This window comes from Micromesistius poutassou, assembly GCF_964030765.1.
Source record: "Micromesistius poutassou genome assembly, chromosome: 15".
NCBI classification, from domain to species: Eukaryota; Metazoa; Chordata; class Actinopteri; order Gadiformes; family Gadidae; genus Micromesistius; species Micromesistius poutassou.
Window position 1 is genome coordinate 8,656,131 of NC_140285.1, and position 20,857 is coordinate 8,676,987.

The 20,857-nt window shown below is 48.5% G+C and overlaps 1 protein-coding gene across 1 annotated transcript in view; it reads left to right on the forward strand.

Annotated features, from left to right (window-relative positions):
- Positions 1–20,857, forward strand: part of LOC311359778 (basement membrane-specific heparan sulfate proteoglycan core protein-like) — a gene marked incomplete at its 3' end in the record, with an annotated part of 38,086 nt that overhangs the window by 16,882 nt on the left and 347 nt on the right. Inside the window, exons 2-11 of the mRNA XM_084479818.1 lie at positions 5,598–5,727; positions 6,247–6,306; positions 12,787–12,849; positions 16,687–16,796; positions 17,274–17,332; positions 18,146–18,318; positions 19,391–19,516; positions 19,657–19,890; positions 20,139–20,258; positions 20,563–20,747. Coding sequence (XP_084335944.1) covers positions 5,598–5,727; positions 6,247–6,306; positions 12,787–12,849; positions 16,687–16,796; positions 17,274–17,332; positions 18,146–18,318; positions 19,391–19,516; positions 19,657–19,890; positions 20,139–20,258; positions 20,563–20,747 — 1,260 coding nt within the window. The remainder of the gene's footprint in view (positions 1–5,597; positions 5,728–6,246; positions 6,307–12,786; positions 12,850–16,686; positions 16,797–17,273; positions 17,333–18,145; positions 18,319–19,390; positions 19,517–19,656; positions 19,891–20,138; positions 20,259–20,562; positions 20,748–20,857) is intronic.

A 20,857-nucleotide genomic window follows, 5' to 3' on the forward strand; every position in this document is an offset into this window, starting at 1 on the left:
ACTATTATATTATTATTATTCTAACGTGAAAAACAACCCAAAGTGTTCCTGGGGTCCATGTTTGTGAAGCTGAAAAGAGAGGAATTTGCTTAACATGCTCGAAGCTGCTCACTCTAAATCAAGGTATTCACGGGGAACGAGAGCATAAGAATATCATGTGTTTTTACAGTTGAGTGATTCGGAAATGTTTCCCTTTGGGCCCGGAGCTGATTTAATGAGAAACACACTAAAGGACTACGCTGTCTCGTGCTTTGCTTAGGCTCCTACCAATGCAGTACCTGTGGCTTCTCGTGTGCCCAGAGTGAAAAGAAAAGGAAATAGTTTGCATTGCAGAGAAAATTCAGACCCACTGTGGAATGCTGGTGGCAAACTAAAGCCGTGGTCAAGTGGGTCTCAGTGCCCTTATGTGGTAGAGAGAGAGAGACAGAGAGAGAGAGAGAGAGAGAGAGAGAGAGAGAGAGAGAGAGAGAGAGAGAGAGAGAGAGAGAGAACAAACAGCCTGAAGGAATATGTTTGACTAGACACTCCAAACAAGAGTTTCGTAAATGCGGGGCCGATTTCGCTCCCCAGCAGCTTGACGGACACCGGCTTGAAAGCACAATAACAAACAACAACTCACAGACAGACCTGCGCACAAACGCACCCCACCGTGCCCTCGTCGTCTAGACTTTTCTTTCCAGAAAACCGCATGGAGCATGTCGGACCATGTGCACGCTCGCGAGTAACACCTCAGACCACTTGAGGTCGCGTCGAGCCATCAAAGGGTGTTTGTGAGCGTCCCTCCCTCCCCCTCCCTCCTCCCCCTCCCTGTCCAATCAGTGGGGATTACAGACCCTGTGGAAAATGCCGGGAGAGCTGTGGCGAGCATGAAGGGCCTCACTCATCGGGCCCTTTATCCCACAGGAGCCCCCCCCCCCCCGCCTCACCCAAGCTGAGTTGTAGTGACAGAAGTGGCAGTTTGTCAACCCCCCCCACCCAAACCTCCACTTTACTCAAGGGCTTATGACACACAGAGTCCTTCTCTTCTCACTCCACGCTCGATTTGTCGTGCGTCTCGGCCTTTGTCTCCCAGGTCTGAGACCTTCCTGTCTTATTTTGGGTGTCAAAGAGGCTCAAGGTGTGGGTGTGTGTTTATGTGTGTGTGTGTGTGTGTGGCGTTCGTCCTGCGGTAACACCATTGGGGATGTAGGACGAGGTGTGACCTGGAAAATAAGCTGACATCTTCTCCTGTTTCTCTGTCCTCCCTGTCGACACCCACTGCCAGGCGCGATGCTCAGGATCACTGAGAGACATTCCCATGTTGTTGTTCTTTTAACTCTTGTTTTCATACGGGTGAAACAACCCGAGGTTGGCATTAAAAGCCTGAAATTAATATGTTAGGTCTGATTGTAATTTAATTTAATGAGCGACAGAAATCCAGATTTAAGTATAGTGGTCGTAAACTTGAATGTGCCACGTGAAAAAGTACCATTTTGCTGATGCCTGGACCTTGGTTTGGCATCACCATCCCCAGTTGTATCACACCATCTGTACTGGACATGCTGGAGGGGGCATCGTAACGCTGCACACGCTAGCATGTTTGTGTGTGAAGGTGCTCTTTTCTGGGTTTTTAATGCACCAGATATTATTGTCCTCTTGGTCTGATGTTGTACTCCTTAGATAGCTGTTGTGTCCAGTAAAGAAAGGGGACGTTCTAGGGTCTGGTGACTTATTGGCTTATTGGGCTTATTGGTACCTGTCACTGTATTTCTGTCTCTCTCGCTCTCTCTATCTCTGTCTAGCTTTCTCTTTATCACTACAACATGTCTGTTGCTATGTCTATGTATACCCCTATCTCTCTCTCTCACATAATCCCTCGCTATCTTACTCTCACGCAAAATCTCTCTCTCTCTCTCGTGAAGTGAGTGAATCTACTTTTTATCTACTTTTTTCTTTGATCAAATATTTTGCTAACATTCTTTTATTTTGTAAATATTTTTACAATGATTGGATATCTGCCTAGATTCATTCCTGAACAGTAAAAGTAGAATCTCTCTCTCTCTCTCTCTCTCTCTCTCTCTCTCTCTCTCTCTCTCATCTCTCTCTCTCTCTCTCTGTCTCTGTCTCCATCTCTCTCTCGGACCAGATAGGGAGAGGAGACTTCTTCAGTTTACATTCCCTTTTGGAGCGCTCTGCCGCTGCTTCCTCAGGTCTAATTAAAATTTAATATTGTTTGAGAAAAACAAAACCTGACGGAAAGAATGAGATAACTTAGAAGGAGAGCGACCGAATACGGGAAAGACACAGAGAGGGATACTGATAATAGTCGAGAGGAGACAGGACAGTCCACAAGCATCACTGTCTGGTGATTTCTACGTGGCACCCATGCACAGTGTGCTGGGGAGAGCAACATGGTGGGACCGGGACGGGAGCTGGCTGTCCTTCCCTCTCCACGGCCATCTGCCGACCCCATGCATGCATTCCCCCACAAACATCCAGCAACTCCAGTTTCTTCTCGATCAGCTCATATATGCAGGAAATGTTGTCATGTAGGCCGGAGTGATGGTTTGGTTTTGAAGGAGCGGGATTCCCACAGAGTTCTGCAGCTGTACAGCAGTGGGCTTATGCAAGGGAGGGCGACTTCAGTCCCGGGAACAATACATCCCATGCATGCCTCGGACAAAACGTTGGCTGTCGCAGACGTGCAGCAAAGGAATGCATGTTCTGTGTGTGTGTGTGTGTGTGTGTGTGTGTGTGTGTGTGTGTGTGTGTGTGTGTGTGTGTGTGTGTGTGTGTGTGTGTGTGCATGTGTATGTGTGTGTCTATTTGTGTGTGTGTGTGTGTGTGTGTACATCTGTGTTTTTGGCCATGCTTTTTACATGGATGTTTTGTGTGTTCCAGATGTTTTTATTTGTTGGCCTTCATTGAACTTTTTTTTTTTACTGCTGTGTGTGTGCATGTGTGTGTGTGTGTGTGTGTGTGTGCGCGTGCGTGTGTGTGTGTGTGTGTGTGTGTGTGTGTGTGTGTGTGTGTGCGTGCGTGTGTGTGCGTGTGTGTGTATTGTGTGTGTGTGGTGTGTGTGTGTGATGCGTGAGACTGTGTCTTTGCACTTTGCACATCATCTTGGCACGCACTTGTCCTGTTTAGTGTGGGATTGTAATTTTTCCCTCGCTCTCTCTCTCTCTCTGTGAAGCCAATGACTGTGTTGATTATGGGGGTGATGGCAGATCTTCAGCTGCCCAGCTCTACGACAGCTGCTGGTAGCTCCATCCTCTCTCTCTCTCTCTCTCTCTCTCTCTCTCTCTCTCTCTCTCTCTCTCTCTCTCTCTCTCTCTCTCTCGCTCTCTCTCTCTCTCTCTCTCTCTCTCTCTGCCTCATTATCAATGTTCATGGAACAAAATGCGCTAGTTTAGTTTCCCACTGGTCAGGGTAAACAGCAGATGGGCGAACCCGAGAGACCGCATTACTTTTGGCTTCTGTGCCGTATCACCTGCTACTTCATATCCCCAGTGCCTGCTATTAGAGTATTAGTCCTACGTAAACTCCTGGATTCCTCTCGGATGGAATGCAGACATGTGTGTGTGTGTGTGTGCGTATTCAATCGTAATATCCGTGCCTATCTGTGCTTACCTACATATTGTATACCTAGCTGCCAGAGAGGACCGGATCTTGTTTGCCTCATTAATCAAGCAAGTGAGAGACCTTCGTCTCTCTAGGGGGGGACAGACATCTTGAAAGACCATTAGGCATGTTTGGAGCCTCACTTGAGAAGGCAAAGGCCACGCCGGTTATTTACCCCAAGGTGCGGTAGCCAAGAGAAAGATTGACTGTGTGTTTGTTGATGATTCACCCTGACTCACGGTTAACCAACGGTCCCCAGACCTCCTCGGAACATCAACTGACTTTCGGCTGAACTTCTTGTTTTGTTTCTGATGGGGGGGGGGGTGTTGACTGGTTGTTGTAAGCTAGGATCGAGCACGGCCCGGGCCGCCGTGTCTCTCTTGCGCTCGGCAAGGCCCCTGTCCACGGCTGGCGGGCCCCCGTGCTTCCACCCAGATGCTCGCCCCGTCCCCAAGGGCGCGGGAAGCAGGAGATGATCACACCCGAGCGGCCGCTGAAAGGAATTTGTCCGCTCAGCGTTTTCTTTTCGAAAACGGCCCGGCGAGTTGTTGTAACAAGGGTGTTCAGTGGGTCGGCAAGGGGATTTGGGAGGGAGATCAAGTTATTAATTAGCCGGAGCGTTTCAACGGGGGGGAACTCTACGGCTGGAATGGGAACTGACGTGCCACGTCGACTGTAAATGCCAGCGGTGGCTCTCTGCCAGGGGGGGGCCGTACGCAGGCACGCAGACGGACACCCCCCCCCCCCCCCCCCTCCTGCTGCTTTCTGGCCAGCTTTGGGGAGGGTTTGTGGGTGTTTTGGCTGCGATGTGGGGATCAGATCCTGAGAGGTATTGGGCGACTGATGTGGAAGCAGATCCCTGGTGGCACAATGGGGCAGGCTCAGGAGAAATGCCTGGCTGTGTGCGTGCCATGATGTATCGCGGGCTGACTGGGAGTCAAGGGTGAGTGGGGTCATGTGCAACCCCCCCCCCCGCTAGGGCAGGAGGCAGGCCTACTTCCTGTGTCATGTGACCTGTGACAGGGCAGGGGTCAGGGATATTGCTGAGGAAGGCTGCGATAGGAATCTGGCAGGAATTTTATCAGTGAGAAAAATCTTCACACTCGGTCGGCACACAGCACACCGCACACACAGAGGCCTCTGTGGTGGTATATGTTTTACCTGTAAGTTGAAAAATGACAACTCATTGATCAGGAATCGGAGGCCGAGATGGAGCAGTGTGTTCCTAAAGAGCGTTGTTGGTTTTGGAAATACCAAAGGAGTGAGGTGACGCAGTTCGCCAGAGGCAGGCCTGTGGAATTGCTAGTTCCCATTCTAGAGATGAGAGATGGCAGTGATCAGCACCTGATTGTGAAGCTTCCCTCGAGGTAGGAGCAGGCAGGCGATGTTCCAGCTGCTCGACGAGCTGACAGTGTGTTCTGTGACGGTACAGGGGAGCCGGTTGTAAACACCAGGTCTTTTCCGACCCGCGGGGCAACCCACTGCTGACCTTTAACAGATTTGTGTCATCCAAAAATGTCTAGAGTCAATGTCAATGGCTGTTGACTTTGCTTTCAGTTTTTTCGCTCTCACCGTATGTGTCTGTGTGCGCCGAGAGATGTGTGCAGCAAACCCAACACGGGTCCTAATCCTTCCCCAGCAGTCGTGTAAACACAGGTACAATCGCGCCACTATGAGCCACACAGGATTCTTCAGAACTTTTTTGGATGGCGTCATTCATGTTCTGTTTTTTTTGGTTGTTTGCACATGAGCAAAAGCAACAAGGAGCACTACTGAGAGATAACAGAAGAAGAGAAGAGCAAACATATCGCCGTGGTGTGTTTCCTGTCTCTGCCTTTGTTTCGGGGGGTGGGGGGGAGGGCTGCTGTGGTACACACCGGGCTGGGTGTAACCTCACTCCACAGTTGAGACTTCAACCCCAGTAAATCACTCTTCTCCACCCCCCATCCCCCATCCTCCCCCCCCCCCCTCTCCCTCTGTGTTTTTTATGACCCCAGGTCTGTCATGGCTCCAAGGTGTGGGGAGAGACGGCTCTGCCAGAGGACCTGGAGACGGAGAAGACCCTCCGTGTGTCCCGCAGCTTCCTGAACGACGACGAGGACTTTGCTGCCGACGAGGCATCGGGAGGTGGGCTCAGCTGGAGGGAGACAGGGGGGGAGGGCTCAGCTATAGAGAGAGACAGGGGGGTGGTCTTAGCTATAGAGAGAGACAGACAGGCAGACAGACCGAGAGGTGGTGGTGGGGGCGGGGGGGGGGGGGGGGGGGTGGCCTGAACCTCAACAGCAACTGTTCTTAATTTATGGGAGCTATATGTTTTTGGTTTTACATTCCCGACGTTGTCCGTCCGTCCGTCCGTCCGTCTGTCCGTAAATTGTTTTGCCGTGGGGCACATGACACAGGAAATGCAAAAAAAGACAAACGCAATGTAGAAGCAATTTGAAAAGTTATTAGTGTTTACCTTTCAAAGAGTTTCAACATTCACATCATGTCATGTTCCGTTATTGTCATGTGTAAACCCAAAGTCAACCCACCCAAAGTCAACCCACCCAAAGTCAACGTCGTGTCAGAAATGCCCTCTAATCCTGGGTGCTGCTTACAGCTCCACAGCAGGCCTGTCTAACTATTGGTGTGATTTATATCTTACAGAGCTTCCAAGTGGGGAGGACGGGGGAAGCGCGCCATGGACTGAGAGCCCAGAGACCACAAGTAAGTCATTTACTGGGGCCACTGGGGCCTGAAGTTCCCCGGCTACACCTTGTTGACATACAGAACACCTCTCTCCTACAGCATTTCTATCTGTAGAGCCACCTATAGAGTGGTGGCTGGTGTGTGTGTGTGTGTGTGTGTGTGTGTGTGTGTGTGTGTGTGTGTGTGTGTGGGTGGCTGTGGGTGTGTGTGTGTGTGTGTGTGTGTGTGTGTGTGTGTGTTGGTGGGTGGCTGTGGGTGTGTTTTTGTGGGTGGCCGTGTGACTGTGTGTGTGTGTGTGTGTGTGTGTGTGTGTGTATGGATGTGCTTGCATATGTGTGTGTGAATATGTTTCAAAGTACTTTTATTTGTGTGTGTGTGTGTGTGTGTGTGTGTGTGTGTGTGTGTTTCTCCATGCCTGCCTGCACATGAATGGTGTTCCCTTCTCTTCCTGCTGCTGCATCTCACAGTCAGGTCCAAACAGGGGCCCCACATCTTTTGGAGACACACAGACATCCTCTCTCCTCCCAGACACACATGAGAGACATGATAAAAGCTCTGGCAGACACCACAAAACATCCTTGTTTTGAATTCCAAAACAAGGATGTTTATATATATATATATATATATATATATATATACTATATATATATATAGTACACTTTTCAGGATTCAGATGATGGTGTAGTACAATATAATATACACAATATATTATATATGTATGTTGGATGTGGAAATTATACACTATAATTGTACACTATACACGGCTGTGCGCTTTGGGCCTAAGGATTTGCTAAGACCCCGGGTTAATTAATATAAATATAATCTCAATATGAGATGTAAATCAGTGAAATCATGATATTTGTTCAATTCACCCCCTCTGAAGGGGTGAGTAGCTTTGAGCAGCTCCTATAGTTGGATCTTTGTTTTTCCCAACACAAGAAAGCGATACGAACTGCCCTGACTAGGGAGTGCCCAAAACCGAACAAATTCACAAGTTTCCAATCTGTATAGACATGTCACTGCGCATGCTGACGGACTTCGAGACTGAAACCTTTGCTAAATTACTCCAGCTAATCTCACTGGACATGACCAACACAAATTAAGGCCATCAATCCCCGTCTTGTTGTTCCTGTGAAATCGTGCTGATGGTGGCATAAATGTGACTCAGCTACCCATAGTGCATCAGAATCAACCCATAGTTGATTCCGCTTCAAACTGCGATTTGTGCTTTTCCTGTGTCAAAGGTATGTTTCATGTGCAATGTCTCTAGCGTCCATTGTGGTAATGCGTTGGAATAGTTTCCTGTCCCGCTGTACGAGCCGGTCCCTTCCATCTCACGCCTTATGGGGCTATTAATACCTCCACGGCCCCCTCACCCCTTCAGCATTTTCCCTGGCACTGCACAGCTAAAATTAAATGTAAGTCAGACTGTTTACGGCCGTGTCAAAGACAATGTCCATCGGGTGGCAGGCTCTTCAGTTTGTCCTTGATGCCAGACCCGGGCCCCTGACAGGCCAGGATAGTATATTACATCATGGCACATGGTTTTTGTAGCTGACATCAGAGTAGGGGCATATACATTTACACACACATATAGTATGATCCTCGCTATGGGCACCTGGAATTAGCATATGGACAGAACATGTAAAGGCGATATGACATTGACATAAATGCTCTGTTAACATTCTTTAACATCAGATACAAAAGTATATGATGCAGTAATCAGTAGATAACAACACAAGATAAGAATAGCAAAGGTATTGTTGTTGTTGAAGTCATGTGTTGCTATCCATTGGAGAAAAACAGGCAATAGAGTTATTAGGAAGTACGCTCTTCTCCATAATCAAGCTGCGGTTCAAAACTACCTTTAACGTTCAACCTCTGGCTAACCTTTAGCCGTTGCCTTCTAATAAGCGCAGGTTTTGAGAATCAGCTCGACGGTATTCCTCATGTGTGAAAAGGAAGTGAACGGGAAGGAAGTTGGGAAAGATAAAGTGTGACATTGTTAATAACTGAAAGATTTGGCATCAAACGCCCATTCATGCAACCTTTGCCTACAATAGGCCTCATTACTATAGTTTATTGCTTCTTTTGCTGTAAACTTCCTAGTTTTGTGTGCCTGCAAAGGTCACTTATAGGAGTATGACACCATGCAGTATTTCCCCCTGATGTCTTTAATACCTCCACGGTGGTTTGGGGTTTGCACGCGCTCCACTTTATATGTCCTATGATTAGATGAGCTGGCTTATTGCAATGCTCTTATTTCAGCGTGACAGTGGTGAGGGTTATAGTTGTTGTCCTGCATTGGTTGCTGTACACATCCGGCCCGTAGGAGACCATCCTGACCTCTGGGTTCCCCTGCTGGTTCTCCATGCTGATCAGTATAGCCGCCGTGAGGCCGATGAAAGCCTCTTAATAAATTTAAGGGAGCGATCAGTGCTAGGGAGAGAGAGTTGCGGTTCAGGACGAACGAGGGGCGAGGTGCTACCTGATCCAAGCAGACTGTAGCAATCGACAAAACTAAACCGTAAACCATATGAAATAGACTGAATAACAAGTGTAATAGATGAACAGAAATTTGACAAAAGCGAAGTGAGCAAGAGCGTTATTTATTTATTTAATCTGATTGGTTTCTAACAATGTAAAGCCGCACCCATATGTAGAAATCAATGGCTGCCCAGCCCAGCTCAGACGATATTCATCATTCGATATCCATTGTGAAACCACAAACTTCAATAACTCTCAAGGCTAGTACCCCATGCTGTCTCTAAACGCGTTAGCTAGTGTAAACCATTCACGTCCACTGCTCTAAGAAATCTGAAATGGTCCAATTTGGTGATGATTTTTCCCATTGTCCAAACCTTTGCTAATCTCAATCCAGTATGGTTGCATCCAGCAGCCAAATGTCCTCCCAGGAAGAACGTCCTCCACCTCCAAGGAGATGTGTGTGGGAGTCAACATTCAGCTATTCTCTCACATCCGATCCCACGTGCCGCGGGCTTCCTTATACTGTCATTCCCAGTGCATTATGGACTGGTTTGTTTGTAAACCATCCAAACAAAGGGGTTTGGGGGGGGGGGGGGGAGGTCGGGGAAAGGATGTCCAGGCCTTAAAGTTCAACTGATTCCCAGTGCTCATTTTGGAAGAAACTCATAATTCCTATTTCCATTGTGCTATCTTTTCCTGGCTTAATCCCATAAAGATACAGACTTCATTCAGTATTGTGCAGTACATCTTCACATTGTTTTGACACAGAGCCATGATTAATAATATGTCACTGTCTCAATGGTATGCTTGTGGTTTCCACGGTGTGTCTTATCACCTGTACCTGGAACAATAGAGAGAAAGCAAATCCTATATCATAATTACAGCTCCGGATCGACCCATTCCTGACATTCCTATGTCGTCCAAATACAAAAGAAAACGGCAACATTCAGCAGCCCGGCCTGACATCCCTTTTATAAAAGTAAGAAAAGAGAGGTGCTCTGAGGTTTCCCCGGATGTCACGGTCCTGTTGATCCACTGGGATTTTAAATGGAGAGCAACCGCAGGCATTAACATCACTGCTGGATCCGCTCTGCAACGGAACCGGCGGAACGGGGGGTGACACAGAGTGAAGTTAATTCTGTCTCTGGAGGAGGGCAGATGTGGTAAAATGATAACGTAAGACAGGGGCGTGGGGGTGCTTGGAAGAGGGGGTGGGGGGGCTTGGAAGGGGTATGGAAAAGGCCACCCACTCAGTGTTGCTGCCTTTCCCTGGACATTTGGTGGGAGCCATGTGTGCCACTGTGTGTGTGTGTGTGTGTGTGTGTGTGTGTGTGTGTGTGCGTGCTTGCACATGTGTGTGTGTTTGGGCACGCATTAGCGTCTCGGAGGGAGGCTTGCAGATTGCTACACTGGGGGCCACAAGGACAAGTGCTGGCAGCTGCAGTTATTTTAGTGAGCTCTTTGTTGTTGCCACGCTGGGCTTTAAAAAGGGGGTCACACACACACACACACACACACACACACACACACACACACACACACACACACACACACACACACACACACACACACACACACGCTCACACACACACACACACACACACACACACACACACACACACTCATACACTCATACGCACTTAAAACCACCAGCAGCCACCCTGCGGGGCAGCATGCTCAGATGAGGCAGGGCCCAGGGGAACGGCTTTTTCCCAACTCTCCATTACAAACTTAATTACCTCTGAGGACAATGCAGTGGGCTAGAGGACGTCAGGGTTGAGCAACACACAAGCACAGCGTGCCATAGTACAGCAGTCTGATCGTTTTGAGTTAATCTTTGTCAGGATAGTTTGGGTTTGGCCATAGGTTACAGAGTTTGTCCTCCATTGGCAAATAGTTAATTGCCGGCCGCCATGAGCTGCTCCAACTCCCCATGAAGGTTGCTGTACTGTACACTCTGGGTTTGAATGAATGCTCTGAGTCACTGACTACGGGCCGACTCCTAGCTCCGCGTCACTGACTAGGGGCCAACTCATAGCTCAATCTTGCCATGTGTATTTTAGCCAAAAACAAATCTGTTGCCATGGAGAAAAGGATTCCACCTAACTTCCTGAAAGGAAATATCGGATCAGGATTTCACAGTCAGAGCTTGCAGTTGTTGTTGTTATCTCGCAGGAGTGTGACGGACAGGATTGTACTATAGATAGAGTTGACGATAATACATAGTACATACATTTAAATAGTATGTGAGTCATTATTGGATTGTGTTTATTCAGACAGAGCTCCACAGTAGCTTCCTGGTTGCACCCCAAGGAGCGTTGGTAATGTTATTGATTAACAACCCCTTTTCTGACAAGCTAAGGCAAGATATCTCAGAATGATTGTTTTTGACAAATGGCCTCAGGAGCCATTCATACACAATACTTTGTTTTCTGGCTGATAATATACATTTTCTAGTTTTTCTATTGTCTAGTCCCCAGATATCAGAGATCAGAGCTGAGCTGCTACCGCTTGACTCTCTCCCTCTCCCTCTCCCTCTCTCTCTCTCTCTCTCTCTCTCTCTCTCTCTCTCTCTCTCTCTCTCTGACATAGATCACAACATATCTGCAGCCTTTGAAGTATCGACTGCTTCGTTAGCACTAATTAGGTCATTCATCCACAACTTCTAACAGTTTGGGCAAGGGCAAGATTTTTTCGGTCACAGCAGGTGTTTTTTTATGGGTTCCACTTTTTGACTGATGCTCTTACTTAAGGTGCTAGGTACTTTTTCAGCAAAAGACTAAATGAAAAACCTTACTTGAAGATCTATTTCTTGTACAAATACCTTGAGAAACTCCCTTTTCGAAGTTGTGGTTTTGCGCCGTAGTCTTGGTGTGTGTCTGTGGTTGTATGTGTTGTGTGTACAGCTGGGCAACAGCTAGATCCTGCACATCGATGTGAGTGCAGTGAAGCTGTGATTTAGCCTAACCGCTGTCCATCCAGGCTTACGGACTGGATTTATAAAGAATCTGGACCGGAGTGCTTTGTGAACATCCCTACTGTCAACACGTCGCTATGGGATTGTGCTGTTTTCATGAGAACGGTTTCATTATATGCATGCTAAATGCGGTTGGCTCTCCTTCAGAGTTGGCCAGCGTTTGCCTTTTTTTTTTTTGTGCCCAAAATATTTTCCCTCCCATCGCTTAAGCTTTTGTGTTATCGGTGTTCAGGATTAGCGAAAGTGAACTTCTTCTCGTGTGACTTTCCGATGCGTGCCAAATGTGGTGTGTGTGTGTGTGTGCAGCCAAATTAACGGAAGAGCGAGTGAGTCACCGAGAAGGAGACTGGGGCTGCTCTGTCCCCTTTTGCCCTCTGCAGAGGAGCAACGAGGAGGATGAGGAAAACCACAACAACAGGACGCTCGCTGCTCCCAGGGATGCAGCAGGAGCCTGGCGGTGGGACGTTTTGGACAGGAGACAAGCATAGAGTAGTAGTCTGTCTGAGCGCGAGTGTGTGGATGTGTCTGGCCTGTAGGATATCCCCCGCAGCCGTCTCTCTAAACTGAGACATCCTCTGGCGATTGGTGGCCAGCACAGTCTAAAGTTACCAATTGAACATTATGAAAGAGGACACGTTATTAAAAACCCACACACTAGGTATTGCATTACCGACCACGCCGGGGGCATATATCTGACCTCTGCACCTGTTTCCGTTGAATGAATCTCTTCAGTCATTTCTCTTTTCGAAAAAACTCACTTTCTCCCCCTATTCATTTCTCCTGTCTCTCTTGTTTTCTTTTCTCGCAACCCTAACCTTTCCACACCTGCGCGACTAACTCGGCCATCATCTCCTTTTTCCTGTCCGAACCCCGACCTTTGACCCCCCCCCCCCCCCCCCCCCCCCCCCTCCCTGACCATATTCTCCCCCCTCTCCGACCTCAACACCGGGTCTCTCTCCCACCTCCCCCCCCACCCCCCCCCCCACCCTTGCCTTCGCCCCCCCCCTCCCCCCAACCACCTCAACCGCTTACAGTATACGACAGGTGGGATTCTCCTGAGCTGGGGGCGATACAGAACCCAGTGGAGCAAGACTACAGTAAGTCCTCTCCTCGTTTTTTTCCTACTGCTGTGGCTTCTTTCTCCTCTCTCCCAGCCGCTTTTGCTCGAGCAGACTGAACCCTCCGACACATGGGTCACCTGTTCCGCTCAGTTATGCACTCATTTCCACAAGCGCTCTCTTGCATTGCATTCCGGAGCGGGATCAGATCAGATCGGGCTGCGGCTGTTTTGAGGCAAGCTGGTGTGTTGCTGCTGTGTGGTTTTTCCTTTTTGCTACCCCAGTTTTGTTTTCTTTATTCCCCTTCTTACCAAGAAGCCTCACACTTCCTTCCAGGGCTTTCAGATGCTACTGGAAAAATGGGCTTGTTCCAATGAGTAATGCGTTTCATCCTACACCCCCCCCCCCCCCCCCCCCCCCCCCCAGACAGCACCGACCGAGGAAATGCTTGCATAAATAGAATAATGCTTTTTTTATCAAAAAATAAATATGAATAAGATAGATCATTTTTTTCCCGCTCTCTGATTATGTGGGAACATATATAGCCACGAGGGAGTGTGTGTAGTTGCGAGTGGGTTTTGTGTGGGTTTGTGTGGTCAAAAAGCCAAAGTGTTCCACCGTACCCTGTGGTTTGTTATGTTTACACTGTGCGCTGTGTGACGGTTCCCAAAAAAGCAGAGCATAGATTTGAGACCCAAGAAAGATCCCCCTCACTCCCAGGAGGAATACGTTTTTAAACCGGTCACCGTTTGGCTGACCACCAGACAGAAGCTCCCAGTTTTCTGGTCCCAGCGTTCAGAGAACCAGAGGTCAAGTGAAAGGGAAGGTCCCTTCTGGGTTTGGTTCTTGCCTTGTTCTTGTGGCCTCCAACTTTTCCGTCTCCCATTTTCTCTTTCCTCAGCAGGCCTCGGTGCCCAGTGGGCGCACTGGGCGCCGGTCGGAGGGGTTAAAGGTCAAGCCAAATGCGGCTGGGCTTTAAAGGCCACACTGGGCCCTCAGCTCAATCAGTTCTTTGTCTCGTTTCATAGGCACTTATGTGTTCAGAGGGGCCCTCTGCACAATGCCACCACAGTTCGGCCGCACCACTCTAATAGCTAAATACATTTTTGAATTAAAAGTTTGGAATGCTATTTTTCCAGGCTCTCCCTTTTGCTTTCTCAACCCCCCCCCCCCCCCCTCCCCCTCCCATGACACACGTCATGTGTGCTCTCTGACGGTGGCGCCTCCCTGTATTCCATCACTGCCTGACAAGGGAATTCCGGCCCATCGAGATGGAAAAAGTGAGGGATGTGCGCGTGAACGGGGCCCGTGCTAAAAGAGAAGAGGCCGCTCGTTAGCAGTCGGTTATCACCACGGAGCCCTAATCAAAGGATCTCAGGGGCCAGACAGAGAGCGCTCGGGCTCCGCTCCGGGCGGTCAACCGACAGCGAGTACCCAATCAAGTGATGAGATTAGCCGCGGGTCAATTGAGGTCCTTTGATGAGGCGCTTTGATGTTTGCCTGATTCCGGCTTGCCATATTCAGTATTCCGTTGGCGCTGACAGCGCCGGTCCCGCGCAGCGAGCTATCAGGCCGCTGGCCAAGCTACGTGGAGTCCTGCAGCCCTGCTGGTCCTTGACAAGCCCTGTGTTTTCATAGCCATTCTCCAGTGTGCTCAAAGGCAAAACGAAGGCCCTTCTCAACAGGGGGATGCAGGGTCTTGTCAAAGTTCACCACCGGGGGTGACTTCTTGTGCCAAATGCTGCTTGTAATCAAAAGGGAATTTAGCTTGTTTTGAGAAAGCCAGACATTGAACACCAAGCTAAGGCTTGTTCCCACTGACCTTTCTTTCAATGAGCCCACTGCCTGTGTAAGAGACACAATGGATTTAGGTTTTAATCAGGAATTACTGTGTAAGCATGATAGAGTTCTGCCACTATTGTCACACCCCTACTGATTTAATTGTGGAAAGAGACCATGTGTATAATATAAAGTATGTGTATATTTTCTAGATGTGTGTACATGTTTACCCAAAATTTAGCCTTCCTGGCACATGTTCCACCCACAATATACCAAGTTGCATGGAGGCATTTATGAATGCTGCAGCCCCACTAAAAATCCTCTGGTGAACTCCTAAGGCTAAGCACCACCCTTGGCTGGAAGGCATGCCAAATTAGCATCTGACCGAGAGAGACAGTGCAAATATTGACTTCCACCCTAAAGCCACATAGCCAATGCTGATATCAGAGGCAGGCGCTCCCATTCCAACGAGGCGTTGAAGGTGTGAGAATGAGGCCTGCGGAGGCCAAGGCTATTTTAAGATCAGCTGGCTCAGGGGGGACTCAACAGGTTTTTAGCATTCACATGGCACTTTCAGTTCTTTTTTTTGACAATCCGATTTTCACAACTGGATGTTAGCAACATTTGATGTGCAGAATTGGTGTTAAAAATCGAAGTGAGGTATCAAACCCAAGCATAGCGAAAACAATGTGATCCGGAACGACGGCCATGTACATAAATGGCGCACAGTGTGTTGCCAGTATCAACTGTTGAAGAGCTACAATTTACTAGATACAGAATTCCCCTGATCTAACCATAATTGTCAAAACTTGAGGTTATGGTTGAGCATGAGGTTCATCTTTCGAGTGCACTGAGCAAATCATAATCAACTTCTTCTTTCAACTCACATTCAACCGACGTCTGAATTCAGAATCTGCCACCAAATCTTCCACTTTGGACCTACTTATTTTAATGTATGTTCAATCGAGCAAACCCGAACCTCAGAAGTCCATTCATACACCTCCCCCCCTCAGTAAAGACTCCCCATCCGCTGCCTACCTGATGTGCATGACTTGGTAGTAAGTGGAAATGGAGGAAATGTGGAGGCCTCATATCAGTCACTAATCCTTCACACATGTTATTCTTCGGCCTGAAGCTAAGGCTCTCTCATAGTGCCCCACTACCTCATGTCTTCATAACATCAAGATGCATTGAGTCACTGTCTTCATAACATCAAGATGCACTGACTTATTCTCATCATAACATCAAGATGCACTGAGTCACTGTCATCATAACATCAAGATGCACTGAGTCACTGTCATCATAACATCAAGATGCACTGACTTATTTTCATCATAACATCAAGATGCACTGAGTCACTGTCTTCATAACATCAAGATGCACTGAGTCACTGTCTTCATAACATCAAGATGCACTGAGTCACTGTCTTCATAACATCAAGATGCACTGGCTCAATGTCATCATCACATCAAGATGCACTGAGTCACTGTCTTCATAACATCAAGATGCACTGGCTCAATGTCATCATCACATCAAGATGCACTGAGTCACTGTCTTCATAACATCAAGATGCACTGACTCAACTGAACTCAACTCGGATCAAACGCTTGCATTTTCATATTTTCATTAATTTACTCTCAACTTGTTTACTCGTTTCTTCTTTAATGTTTCTAGGAAGAGAGAGAGAGAGTGAGAGGAACACACTGTGCTGCTGTGCTTCCCTGGTTATATTTCAGTGTGTGGGGAGTTGAGTGTGAGTGTGCCTGTGTCAGCCTGGGTCTCTTGTGAGAGCCCATATGTGGTCAAGCGCTGCAGTCGCCCTCTTTCAGTACAGACCAGACCACGGTTTAGATATGGAAATAGACACCATAATTTGGATGCGGGTTGCATTGCTACCACAGTAATGTTTTCGAGTTTAACTGCAGAGAATATTCAACCACATTCTTTATCTTAAGCACATTTCTTCCCTAAACTTTATCCTCATATATTGAATTTTAATAGGCATTCAATTGTGAATAAAAAATGCTGTATTACCACACAGCTGGTAGCTGTCTGTGATGTGGGCTCACAGTCGTCCCCCTTTCCTTTTGCTTGCAGTCTATTACCGAGCGCTGGTCAACTTCACCAACTCCCTGGTGTACGGCCCCGAGCTGGAGGACATCTTCTCCACCGGCTTCACCGAGATCTCCGACGCGGTGGTGGACACGGTAGGGCCCTCCCTACACCTGGGTTCACCCTAGGGGCCCTACGCCCGGATAGGGAGGGCCCTACGCCTGGGTTCACCTGGCACAGCCTGCTACAGAGAAACACAACCCCAACATTTAATAACATTTAATGACTTTGAATTGAATGAAAATATGTATTTATTTATACATTATTCTTTGTTTGACATTATTATTATTATTATTATTATTATTATCAACTGTATTCTACTGATTACAAATAATGAATGAATGTCCCGTCTTGCCTTTTTAATGTTTATGTATTATTGACATTATCTTTATTATAGGGTTAGGGTAAGCATAATGTTGGCATCAATGATTAGTTTTTAACTTATAAATCATACCCCCCCATTTCAAAACCATGATGATGTGCACATGTGTTTATTGAACTTTTCCACACTGTATACTATTCTCTCGCTCTCTCTCTCTCTCTCTCTCTCTCTCTCTCTCTCTCTCTTCCAGCTGGAGTCAGAGTATAACAGGATTCCAGGAGTACAGACAGTCAGCGTAGTCCTCATAAAGTAAGAAGATACACTGCCTCTAAATCTTGTCTGTGCGTTTGTGTGTGTGTGTGTGTGTGTGTGTGTGTGTGTGTGTGTGTGTGTGCGTGTGCGTGTGCGTGTTCGTATGTCTGTGGGTGTGAGTGTGCGTGTGTGTGACACCTCTCTGGTTTATAACACAGCGCTGGGGATATCACTGCTGTCTCCGGGTCTTAACCAAAAGTGAATTTGAATCTATATTGGGAGAAGGCGCCGCTTGACTTTTATGTTAGCAATTCATCATGTTTTGGGGTTTTTAGTTTAAGTAAAAGATTCCAGGAAGTTCCGGACAAGATGAGACATAATCGAATTGACTCACTCTACATTTGCCCCCTGTAATATACTCCATCTAGAGTATAAAATCAGTCTCCCCTTGTACCATATGAACAACGGTACTATTGCACAACTCTTTGTCCCTTTGACCTTTGTCATGCCTGATCCACATAAAGGAGCATCCTATATGGCGCTTACATGATCTACAGCAACAGCAACAGCTCACCCCCTCTGTCACCGGCCTCCTGTGTGTCCTGGTTCTCTGTCACCGGCCTCCTGTGTGTCCTGGTTCTCTGTAACCGGCCTCCTGTGTGTCCTGGTTCTCTGTAACCGGCCTCCTGTGTGTCCTGGTTCTCTGTCACCGGCCTCCTGTGTGTCCTGGTTCTCTGTAACCGGCCTCCTGTGTGTCCTGGTTCTCTGTAACCGGCCTCCTGTGTGTCCTGGTTCTCTGTAACCGGCCTCCTGTGTGTCCTGGTTCTCTGTAACCGGCCTCCTGTGTGTCCTGATTCTCTCCGCTGACAGGAAGGTCATCCGAGAGGGCGGCGTGGACGTGTTTGTGGAGCTGGACGTGGGCTCCGACTACAACAGCAACGACGAGCAGATCCGCAGCATGCTGTACAGCGTGGTGCAGCAGGGCTCCATCTCCTCCTACGTCACCTCCGTGGAGGGCTTCATGTTCAGACGTCTGGGTGCAGGTGAGGCGCGGGGAGAGCTGTCGGTTGCCTAGCGATGATCTTTCTTGGAATGGGTTTCTGATAATTAACCCCCCCCCGCCCCCCCAAAGTCATACTTGTAATTGTTGTGGGATTGCACACCAAGGTCTAGGTGTGTGTAAGGGGTACCGCCCCCACTGTACATGTCATCATGTCCAACATGTTTCTTTGGGATTTATCTCCACCTCTTGCAGAAGTGGAGTCTATGGAAGCACAAGGTTTGTACTGTGCCATGTCTGCTGCATGGACCCCGATGGAAGTGCTTTATAAGGAGTCTAGCTGTGCTGCTCTGTAACCTTAAACCAAGGGTTTTGCTGTGGACTGATGTGAAGTGAGGCCCAAGTTTAAATACAAAACCACCCAATGTGGCCTGAGGGCAGAGTCTTGGATTTGAATGTCATTAGGACTAAGGATAAATACCTTTGCATGGCATGGCGTGTTCAGTTAGGAATGCAGCTGTCTGCTGAGAGGATGAACTCTGATTTATGCACAAGCACTCCCATGCACTCATGTGCAGATTGATAGCTGAGGCATAATGGTTACTATATCTCCGTCTTCGTCTTCTGTGCCAAAGTCAAAGGTGAAATCGGTATCGATTCATCAATGAAGAGCTGCTCAATGACTTCCTGGGAGTATTACAGATGATAAATGAAAATAAAGGATTGAAACACCTTGCATAAGGATGCTTGCATATGGTGTGCAGATTGTTTTAACAGCATGGCCCATTCATGTGAGATCAATGGTTGAAGTGTGAATGGACTTTCCATATTGCAGTGTTTGTAATTCAAGTATTTGCATATTGTTTAACACAGTGCCATAAATAATATTTATTCGTGCCATAAATAATATTTATGGAATTGTGTTAAACAACATGCAAATACTTGAATTACACCACATATTATGTGGTGACTCCCTGTGATACCTCAAAAGTAGCAGAGTCACGCCAGTGTTTATCTATCGTGTTTAAAGGTTTTGCTGTGTGATCAATACGAACAGATTGGCTGAGCTGTGCTGCTGCTCTAGCCTTGACCTGCATGTCTTTAATCCCCCCCAGTCACCCCAAACATCAGGCCTTGCATGGAAGATGAGCACAGGTGTGGAGATGGCACGTGCATCCTGATGGATTACCTGTGTGACAACAGACCGGATTGCAAAGACATGAGTGACGAGATCGGTTGCGGTGAGTCAGCGTCTCCGGCGAGCCCCCCCCGGCTACTGCATCCACGCCTGAATGAATGAACGCACTTTGCACACGTTTACGTTGAGTTTCCCACATGATGACAACATGCATGGTGATGGACAAATGACCGCTTCCTTTAGACCAACGACTTCCCGCTCCAGCCCTGCCCACCCCTCCCACCCTCACCACCACCACCTCCACCACCACCACCACCAGTACCACCGTCAAGAAGCCCCCCAAACCCCTGACCCCTGGCCCAGCGGGCCCCTGCAGGTCGGACCAGGCTAAGTGCCAGAGCGGGGAGTGCATCCCGCGGGACTACCTCTGTGACGGGGAGAGGGACTGCGCCGACGGCAGCGATGAGTTCCGATGCGGTGAGGATAACGGGGGGGGGAGGGGTCTAATATACAGTAACTCATGATAGGATCGGAGTTAATGCAGTACTGACTGTCGATGTCTGGTATCAACATGCATATGAAGCAGTACTCTCTGATAACAGAACGTGGTCCGCCTTGACGGTTCCCCCCCCCGTTACGGTTCAGGTCGACACGGTGTAGGGCTTCACGTGCGAGCGTTCAGAGGGCGTCCGGTGGCGGTCTCATTGCGCGTGTCTCCCTCCCAGGTACCCCGTCCCCCTGTGAGCCCAACGAGTTCAAGTGTAAGAACGGCCGCTGCGCCCTGAAGCTGTGGCGCTGCGACGGAGACAACGACTGCGAGGACAACTCAGACGAGACCGACTGCCGTGAGTCTCAATTCAGAGCCCCCCCCCCCAGTTAGAGCACGGCACTACCGGTGCTGTGATAGGGATCAGTTAAGCTTCGATGACGTGTGTGTGTGTGTTAGGTTTCAATTCAAACTGAATCGAGGAACTAACGAATCTTCTTCATTATGGCGTATCACACTTTCACTCGTCAAGATCTCCCTGCCACCGTGGTGGGGCTGGTGTGTGAGACGGGGTGAATGTTTGTTTCAAATGTTGAAACGCACCGTGTGTGTGTGTGTGTCCCCCCCCCCCCCCCCCCCCCCCCCCGTTGTCATGTCCGCAGCCACCAAGAGCCCCGGGGACACGTGCGCTCCCGAGCAGTTTGTGTGCCGCAGCGACCGGACGTGCATCCCGGCCAGCTACCAGTGTGACGAGGAGCCCGACTGCCCCGACCGCTCCGACGAGTACGGCTGCAGTAAGTCTCCGGAGGAGTCACACCTCGGCACTCCTGCCTCCCCGCTCTCAGCTGTTGCCTTTCTCTCGCTACTCCCTCTGTGTTTCTTCCTCTCTCTTTTTCTCTCTTTCTATCTCTTTCCCTCTGCCTCTCACGACTCCTCCTCTCCACTTCCTCTCTATTT